Source organism: Plodia interpunctella, chromosome 16 (assembly GCF_027563975.2).
Source record: "Plodia interpunctella isolate USDA-ARS_2022_Savannah chromosome 16, ilPloInte3.2, whole genome shotgun sequence".
Taxonomy (NCBI): domain Eukaryota; kingdom Metazoa; phylum Arthropoda; class Insecta; order Lepidoptera; family Pyralidae; genus Plodia; species Plodia interpunctella.
The window spans coordinates 3540194-3550501 of NC_071309.1; the positions used below are offsets into that span (position 1 = coordinate 3540194).

The 10308-nt window shown below is 34.1% G+C and overlaps 2 protein-coding genes across 3 annotated transcripts in view; one reads left to right on the forward strand and one right to left on the reverse strand.

Annotated features, from left to right (window-relative positions):
* Positions 1-555, forward strand: part of LOC128676555 (uncharacterized protein) — a 36372-nt gene extending 35817 nt beyond the window's left edge. The window contains exon 6 of the mRNA XM_053756720.2: positions 22-555. Within this exon, the coding sequence (XP_053612695.2) occupies positions 22-71 (50 nt within the window). The 3' untranslated portion in view covers positions 72-555. The remainder of the gene's footprint in view (positions 1-21) is intronic.
* Positions 556-2517: 1962 nt separating this feature from the next.
* On the reverse strand, positions 2518-8807 carry LOC128676553 (uncharacterized). Of its 2 annotated transcripts, XM_053756716.2 has the most exons (9): positions 8677-8785; positions 8213-8230; positions 7687-7725; positions 6480-6797; positions 5575-5601; positions 4780-4791; positions 3627-3652; positions 2808-2831; positions 2518-2648 (listed from the first exon to the last, which is right to left on the reverse strand). In XM_053756716.2, exons 1-9 carry the CDS (start codon positions 8729-8731, stop codon positions 2598-2600), a joined length of 570 nt encoding a protein of 189 aa, XP_053612691.1. In that variant the 5' UTR covers positions 8732-8785; the 3' UTR covers positions 2518-2597. The 2 variants fall into 2 exon arrangements, with proteins under 2 accessions (XP_053612691.1, XP_053612692.1); XM_053756717.1 differs by lacking the exon at positions 7687-7725 and having other exon boundaries at positions 8677-8807.
* Positions 8808-10308: the final 1501 nt, after the last annotated feature.

The following is a 10308-nucleotide window of genomic DNA, read 5'->3' on the forward strand; positions in this document are numbered from 1 at the left end:
GAAAAATCAAATCTTTTTCAGGACCAGCTCATCCCAGATATTTTTACCAAGGTTTTTACGGCCGAAGATAATGAAATAGGCGAATGTAAAACGTCGTAAGTAATATTGTACAAATAATTTAATTAAGCGTATAAAAAAATTGTGAATATAACAGTAAATAAATTGATTTTTGTATTATAATTTATATGTGCAATATATAAGTTTCTAGTTACCGAAATGTACCTTGTATAATAATTATAATATTATTAATTACAAAATATACTGTGATAAAATTACAGCCAAGTATGACATATAATGATAGTGTAAATTAAAAATTTCTTATTGTTAATAAATTTGCCTGTTCATATGAAAAAAATATAATTTATGCATGTTGTGTAAAATTCAGGAATGGGAATGTATGTAAATAGCAAAATAAAATTACCATTAAATCTAAATGTGATTGCTCTGTTTTTATTACTATAAGCCCCGAGGTAATAGGAAGGGTGTTCTGTATGTCTGTGTTCTTATCTGTAACTATCTATGTGTACGCTGTAAAGTAAACATGTTCAACTATGATCCAATGTGTGATTTTTAAATCTATCTTAATTTCTCAACCGCATCTCATTTTTTATCAACTGTTGTTGTATTAGGTGTTAATGCCGCGAAACCCAGGATCACCGATACAAAATAAACCATAAAATTTTGTATATCCAGATATGTATATTGTAGACGTTTGGCTGTAATTTTACAGCCGGAATTCTATCCTCCTTGAGAATGCTCTCGTTGCCTAAGCTGGTAAGGCTACGTGACCCTTAGCGGCGTCGTATGACATCCACAGAAGGATATCGTTCTTTTCTAGAGTGGGACCACACTTTCTAAAGGATACATAAAATAATTAAATTCTAACAACCTTTCAACCTTCAAAGTGTTGTCTTTTAATGAATTGGTGAGTTCTAAGAATTCAAAATATACGTAAGCCTCGGCGTTTCTAAGGCAGTGGTTTTACAAAATGATTTCAGCGAGCAATTATCATATTCAGGTGGGTGGAACCTGTCGGTTACAAAATTACAAGTATGTCACAATTTGCATAATTTACCAATACTTCCCGATGTTGAATCATGCAAGTCATTTCATATTGGAATATTAAAATCACAACTTTGTTTATTTTTCAATATTGTGTTTTTGGTTCAGCGTTGTCTGTGAGTCAACTTCAGATGAATTATTTATGTATAGATGTTGTCATATGTTTTTGTATTGCAATATATATATGCCCTGGAAGCTGACCCTTGGTGCTCTATCCGGCCATGTATTTGCACTGCCATTCGTTTCACCAATTTCGGTATAGTCAATTTGCGATTATAGTCATTTCTTAACAGATTGAGATTGTGTAACAGGGATTTAGTCGTAAAGTTTCTAAAATTCTAACCCACAAATAGGCACATTGTTTATTATAGGCATATTATTTGAAAATATTGATGCAGCTGTTTATATTAAAGTATCTATATAATAACTATTCGATTTCAGCTTGTAATACAAGAGAAAATTCATGGAAAACTGAGATTCGGTAAGAGAAAAACCTTTTGGCTGAAGAATCTAAAATATTGGTTTTATTCGAGTACCTTAACAATTATGCTCTCTCTTCCATGCAGGAGTTTCAAAAGATAGGTTAGCCATGATGGTCATTCATCGAGAATTAAGAGAGAAGAACAATAACTATTATATGTACCTTAGGTGTAGGAGATTCTGATTGGTTCTGTTTTCTAGGTTCACCAAAACATGCGATGTTACATCCACAATATTTTGTGAAAGTATTTTCTATTTAAGTATATTTAAATTCAGTTTGTTCACTGAATGGCTATTTTTATGTCGTATGTGTAGTTGGCTACCGCGTCCCTTTTGTGCCACCATTAAATATTACCTTATTGTTATTGGCACCCTTTTAGGGCAACACCACTTTGATATTTAAGTCAACTCGAAGTATCCCACTAATATTATAAAGGCGAAAGTTTGTGAGCATATTTGTTACTTCTTTACGCTCAAACGGCTGGGCAAATTTTTATGAAACTTTGCGTTGAGGTAGCTGACACCTTGGATTAATACATAAGGTACTTTTAATTCCGAAAATACGCGATTCTAGTATGCTTTGGTCAATCAAGATTAATGGCGCTTTATAAAGTAGGTATTAGGTAGAATGCGCTACTGTATATCAATTAAAATATTTACAATGCATGATAAACCGCGGGTAACACCGCGGGTTGCAGCTAGTATGAATTATTTATCGTTTGGAAGACTGGCCCCAGTATATTGTGGTCCCAGTCCTCCAACAACCTTATGTTCCTTACCTACATGTGTATGAGACTAGTTGTTTTAATTTGTCACTAAGGTAATTGTAATTCACATTATTATTGTGTGTGAAATGGAGAAGGCCATGGCAAACCACTCCATTAATAATGCCAAGAAAATTGTTGTGTGTGTCTCATTCCACATAATGACCACGATCCTCAGCCATGAGGAATACGACTATGAAAAAGAAATACATTTTTATTTTTTAATAAATTTTTATTGTAGGTAATTCTTTCACAATGAACCAGTGGAATTATCAAGAATGTGGTATTAATTTAGAAACCACCAAACTCATCTGAAAGACTACCACTTTCTGAATAGCACGTCTGAAAATAACATAAAATATTGTAATTTCACACAATCTGGAAGGTAAATTATGTTTTTTTTTGTTACTTATGGCAATGAAATAGATACTTATATGAAATGAAAAAAAAGTACATTCAACAGTATCGCAAAATAAATATAAAAGTATATTTAATACTTACACTTCCACTAATACCAAAGAATAACTGAAAATGTTATATTGTATACATAAATTATATGAAAAAAGTACTTAATTTAAAAATAATTATCTGTACAGTGGTGATACCGGTGAATTTGCAATGCATTTGTGAAGTTAATATGTTATTGTAAAGTTCAGCCGACTGTACTCGTACTTCCTCTCTCTCAGAGCACAGCCTAAATAGGCTTAGGACACACATTTTATTGTCGTCAGAGATTTGCATTCAATATGTGACAAAAAATCATGTTCGTGCAGTAAACCATTGGGTGGGTTTCCTTGTTGGGAGCCGATTCTGGGTGCGAACCATCCGAACTACATTATAAAAATAATACGTCATGGACACTGATGCGACAATGAAAACTGAACTGAAATTTCAACTCTGTATAAATCTTGCAAAATGTGGACAAATCTTGCAAATTAAATTTCACCTACTTTTAATTACAGACAGACAAACATCGGGCAGGCAAAACCAAATAAAAGCTTGTAATAGATGCTCAGTCAGAGTTAGAGTCAAGTCAAAATGAAACGGTTGTTGTTAGGAATTCAAACGTTACGGAATTGGTACCTACTACTTATATATAACGAAATTAGAAGAAAAACTATCACACCTAAGTTGCATTTATAAGTTTACGAGTAATAGTCGGCTAACTGTATTCTTCGAAAAACTCCATGGAAAATTTAACCCACTACTTATTATCCATTACGGAACTCAACACAGTGCGTGTGTGGCCACGCACTTGACCAAATAACCGGTCAATTCACTTATCATTAAGATATTTATATTCTGTATAAGAATACGTACCGAAGTTATTGCTCCTGATTCACATGCTGCAATTATAATAATCATTCTTTATTCCGGGTAAAGGTACTTAGGGGGTTTCTTAGAGCGTTTCGATCGCTGCGGCCGCGCTGCCATTACGATCCGTAAATTTTCTTGAGGAAGGAATCATTTCCGAAATCGATTATTCATAAAATTTACATTACCACAATACAGATTAATTATATTTTTAAAGTCAGATAGTAAAACTAATTCTTGTCTTTGTTAAAATTGGAAAAATCCTAATGACAACGGGGCCACAGAAATGTATACGTGTGTTTGGACTAACTCACCAATGGGAGTCCAAGGCAGGGACCGGACAAGCCGTTCGTTTGCTTAATCCTTTGAAAAGCTTTCCCATATTCTTGTGTAACCTGTTCAATGGCTAACCCAATCCAACGACTATCCCATATGGTGAGGCTAACCCTTTCAAAGGATTTCCCATATGATATGGCTAACTCTTTAGAAGGGGCAACCCGTTCGTTATAGCGCTTACCCTGTTTGGCTTTCCCCTTAAATGCCTGCGGGGGGAGAGATTGCGTAGCTCCGTGTGTGAAGAGCCTAAAAGACACGAAACGACACATTGAATCGTGTAAATAATAATGCACCGCTTTACCGCACGCGCTTAGTAGGTATTTGTTGTGCATTGCAATTTATTTAAATTAAGACCGTATGGTCTGAGCTTAAAGCATAATTTAGCCTGCTATCTGAACGGGTAACCCCTTCGTATGACTTACCTCAAAGAAAGGGTTTTGTAGTCGTTGATATAGCGCTTACCAAAGCACATTGAACGGGTTACAGCACCGAATGGCTTTCGAAAGCAAACCCCTTCAAAACCCGTGAAAGGGATAGCGGTTCGGTCCCTGGTCCAAGGTTCTATTTCTCCGAATAGTTGTATTTATGTATTACACTGTACAAAATGTGAATGAAAAAAACGGCCAAAATTATATAAGAGACATAATTTCATAGATAAAGCAATGAGTTTTGACAACAAATATGGCGCATTAATAAAAAAAATGTGTTCCGCTATTACTGGTAGAATCTTCTAGTGCGTATCTTGATACCTATAGTAGATGTTAAACGTAAGTCCGATAGAAGACGTAAGTTCATTTTCCTATAAATAAGTGCTTCTACTTACATCCATAGCCGGCTGTAAAATATAAAAAATTAAAATATAAAAATCAAGGCGAAAAAAAATAACTATCATTTGACCCCTCACTTCTCGTCCGACCCGATTGGATAGCTATCACTTTGTATTGTGTTTTGTATCAAAACGTTAATTCATAGTTGAAAAGAGATTCACTTATTTTAGAGAAGTAGGTAGGTACCTACTTAGTTTATTTGTTGGGAACTGTATATTGATAAAATAATTCCTACTTTTTTTTTATTTATTACCTGTTTGAGTCCCACATGGCAAGAGAACACAAAGGATAGGATTGCGTGGAAGAAGTTAGTGGAGGCTTTTGCCCAGCAGTGGGACTCAAACAGCTTTACCTACGAATATTATACCTATATTTTAGGTACAGTTTCTCTCTCACTTTTGTGTGTTTCCGGTTACATTTGGAGCTGTGATGCCCCAAAGCCCAGGGTTCGCGTAAAAAGGATTGGCTATGGTTTTACAATCAGCCGCATGCTTGACGTGAACCCTTTTTGGGAATGCTATTCTTTCCCATCTCACTGATAGGCTACGTTAAGGCTATGTGTTCCTTAATCACCTCGTATGACATCCACGATATGGAGTGATCCTATTCTAGGGCGCACGCGACTCCTATATTTTAGGTATCTACAGTATAAGTACGAAAATAGCACGAGGAATCCGCATTTCGTTATAAGTGCCAAGATAAAATTGAATTCAAATAATTTCTAAATAATCTTTTAAATTATAATACCGTGACATATTTCATTCGATAATTACTTGAAATTATTTGCTTACCTTCGCCAGATTTTTGTGCTCCTGTAGCTATAATGAAAATAAAAATTAATCATACACTGAAGTTGTAGGTATCAGGAATAGAGTAAACCCAAAAAAGATATGGATTTCATCACAGAAAGTATGAATAACACGGATGAATGATTGATGATGATGATTGAATGATGATGATTGAGTGATGATGATTGAGTGAAATGGGAAGCGACAGAGTTAAATGTAAGGAGTTACGCTGTGGTGTGTCAAGAAAAAGATTATGTACCTACCGAGGAAAGAAGTAACTAATATAAAGGGTAAATCCCAATTCTCATTTCACGCTTTCAAGCTTATTCATTTGTGACTATTTTTTTATGCTCTTATATAGGTACTCTTTTTTATTTGCTTTGTTTCTATGAGAGCTTTTATTTACAGCAATGAAAAACCAGCAATGTATTCCGAATCCGCGAACGTTCTGCAAATCCTTTCTAGATTATAATATCCCTCTCATCTACGCGTGTATCAACTCATAACTATGAGTGTACCTACTCGAGCCTGTGAACAGGCTCGAGTAGGTACACTGGGACGCAGAACACGCGCGATTTACGCGGGTGTCAGTGCAAAAAACAAAACTTAAAATTTTGATGTTTCGTCTGTGTTTTTACAACCTGCTTGACGTTAGCCCTCCTTGGATATATATGCTATTGTTACAAGATTTCAATTCCAAAATTAAAAAGCCTTCATTACAAATAAGTGATACCGATATACCAGTCTATTCTTACAAATAATTCAGTTATATTATAGTTCAAATAAAAAACAATTTCACATATTTATTTGAACGTATTTTTGATATAAATGGAAACTTGATTGGTTTGTTTAATATTAAAACTTTATGTGTATCTGCTTTATTCCAAATAAAATAAAAAATAACTTACGTGCCACTGGCTGTTGAACTACTTGTTGTGGTTGTTTAACTACTGTTTGTTGTGGCTGTTGAACTACTTGTTGTGGTTGTTCAACTACTGTTTGTTGTGGTTGTTTAACGACTGTTTGTTGTGGTTGTTCAACTACTGTTTGTTGTGGTTGTTTAACTACTGTTTGTTGTGGTTGTTCAACTACTGTTTGTTGTGGTTGTTCAACTACTGCTTGTTGTGGTTGTTTAGCTACTGTTTGTTGTGGTTGTTCAACTACTGTTTGTTGTGGTTGTTCAACTACTGCTTGTTGTGGTTGAGCCGCTACTGGTTGTGTAACGCCTGGAAATAAATAAACATCAAGTTAGACATATAATAAAACTAAGTATTTTTATGCTAGTAACTTGTAGCTATAATAAATATTATTCAATTTAGAATATAACATGAAACAGTGTTTGCGATGGTCTAATTTCTCAATGAATAAAGGATAATTTGTATTTAAAGGATACAATCAGTCTATTGTTATCAATCTATAGGAACATTTATCTCAATCTATAGGAACTCTAAAATACTATAGATATATTATTTTTACATTTTGTTTTCAGACATTCGATTTGATGTTGATTTGACATGCTTAAATATTCTGATATACTAGGGTAGATGAAAAGGTTCACAAGGTACAAATATTATACACTCCAGAGAAAATAGACATATCTAAGATCATTGTAATAATTCATAGACTGTAAGAAAATAGCTAGATCATTACGAATATTTATAGTTGGTTAGAAAGTCCATTTAAAAAAATAATAAATATAAACTCAACCGTCGTAAAAAACTTGGATTTTGTACTTATTAACTTATTATGAAAATGTCGTCACCATAAATGCAATATTTATGGTAGCTTTCAAGCAAACAAACTTTTTGGCTAAGATATATTACTCAGTAGTAACGTTACGTTTTAGTGTCATTTAGTACGGAGCGTTTGGACGAGTGCAAAATCTTCGAAATCATCTTTATTATCACTTTTTTTACTGGAGTTTCTAATAATATAAGGACCTTTGAATAGTCACCAAAATAAAGAATTGTTGTATTCGGATTGTTTTATGGGCAAAAAATAGTTTTTGAGTTGAAGAACAAAAAAGGAGTTGAAGAATGTGTTTTGTTTATTTGGCTGTCACATTTAACTAAATTTTGACACGGAGATGGCTCGGTATGTTAATTCAATATTTACGTTCATTAGATGCTGACGCAGAATTCGTTGAAGTAACACCTGGTAACGAAACAAAACGACTGTAACAAAATCGATCTCATCAACCGCCCCTGGTTTTATTTTATTATTCACCTATATGACGCTACAGATACCTTACTGTTATATCGGTAGAGTCTTATTGATCTTTACCACTCGCAAAAAATAAGAAGTAAAGGTATTTACTCCATCGCTCCTACACTCTATCGGACAATGAAGGAAAGGTCAATGAGGATTCGCAAGGAAAAATTAGCAATGTACGTTGAAATAGCCTAATGTTCTGCAAACTGTTTGCCGAAGGCGCGAGAGGACGAAGTGCGGTTTTGTATCTCACTTCTCGCTGTCCAATCAATTCGAAATGAGACGCAGCGAGCAAATCAACATGCGTCACAATTGCGCACTGTCATTGGTTAGCTCCGTCCCACTGCGACTCAACTCGATGGTGAGATGTATGTGAGTAGTACTACTATGTTATGTATTAAAATTAATTGTAGTTAGTTCTAAGTCTCACCCGTTGGGATGACTGTCCCTGGAAAAACAAAGTAAAGAAGTAAGTAAACTTAAAATGAAATATGTAAATTTAATTTTAATAAATATACATTTAGAAAAACATTTGTAACGACAAACACAAAAAGAAACGGCACGGAACTCAACTCGCACTTGACAAGTTTTATTTCAAAATATAAGGGCTAAGTTTTGTTAAAAAATGATTTTAAAAAAATTAAAATTTTCGTATCATAGACTAGATGATTCACAAGGTGAACTAAATAAATAAATAAAATAAATAAATAACTATGGATTCCTCGACATTGAACTACAACATTGAACAAAGTTGAAAAAAGTTAAGCTGAGTTCCAGATTGTGTTCTTTTCTCTTGTACCTAACACTCGCACTTCACTAATTAGAGTGCAAGTGGAATCTCTATTGCCTATCCACACGGAATCAATAATTATGATAGTATTTATGAATTCTTACCAATGGTCACCCGAGGCGTCAAGGAAAGCACAACCAGAATAAACAGGGGAAGCATGGCTAGGAATCAGTTATGTCCGATAACACACGAATGATAATTATTTTGACAGTACTTCACTATTTATAATTTGAGAAATGTCGTAAAAATCATAATTACCAATAAAAATGTATAATCACAGGGATTTCCGAAATGGCAATCGCTGTTCGTGAAAAAATATTTGAGATCGTGAGTCAAATTTAGAAACAATGTAAGTAAGTATCTATTTGATAATAAAAATCGTACAACTTTTTGCTATAATTGACTGTTGATTAGGTATTTTTCACTTTTTAACCTCCGACGTAAACAGAGGAATTTTAAATTCTCGATAATCGTTGTGTTCAAAAATTAGGTAAATGAAATGGGAGGTTTAAAACGTAGGTTTAAAAAAAAAGAACGGCTGAATTGGAATTGCACTACAATCAAATCACTATCCTGTTCTAATATTAATTCAACACGTAATGCTTTTTGACATAAAAATTAATAATTATTACATTATTACAAAACAAACAAGTACAGTCTCATCAAATTTGCTCTGATATTTTGACTTGTTTTTTTCAATGAATGAATCAATTTAGCACTCTTTATTTTTTTAATCAAGTTTTAGTGGCCAGGTAGGTCTACCTAATACAGCCTCATGTGTAATGCTTGATTTTTCTAGTTCTTTTTGTGATTTAACAGGTGTTTGAAAGTGTAATAAATAATCTTATAGTCTAATAGTTTTTAATTTTTCAACCAGTTCAACCTAGTAGTGGTTTCATCGTACTACAGGTAAGTACAAACGTTTTTACCAAACCTTCACGGGTTTCAAGTGAACAACTAAAATTTTGTTATTTGCAAAGTAAAGGTATCCAGAATTAAACAAGTGTGAATACCTACATAAAATAAACAAAGTGTTTTAATTTGAGTCGTGAGTGAATAATAAAATTGATACTTGTGCCAAGTGACAATTTACGTCATACAAAAATACAACTAATTTCACAATATTTGGTAAAGATTTTTGTATTGTTGAATGACTAGTTATGGATACTAGAGCTAACCCACTTCACTACATAGTACTCGTATAAAACGAAGTTGCTTCCATCTGCCTGTCCCTATGTATGCTTAGATCTTTAAAACTACGCAACGGATTTGAAGCGATTTTTTAAAATAGCGTCATACCTGAGGAAGGTTGAAGTGTACTATTTGCTATGGTTTTTACCGGGCGAAGCCGGGACGTGCCGCTAGTACCTAGTACAATTCCTGATTGGGTTTTCTTAGAGCATTTATCTTAGAGCAAATTCTTAGAGCATAGCCCATTGCTCCGCCGACCTCGGCAGCAGCATCATCAAAGCAGCGTTGCCGCTTGGGTTATTGGTTTCGGAATTCTCGACAATTTCAGTCTCGGGACACGATACAGCTAGCAATAAAAATCCCGGGAATTCCCGAGACTTTATAAATAATAATAATTTTTTCAGAGAGGTATGCATTTTTTCAAGAATTTCAATTGAATTTTGTGGACACACCATATAATTCTGCGTTGATCCGGCAACGGAGCACGAGCTGGAGCAACGGAGCTGGGCCCTTAGGGTACCAATCCTAGATTCTTCTTCATCGTA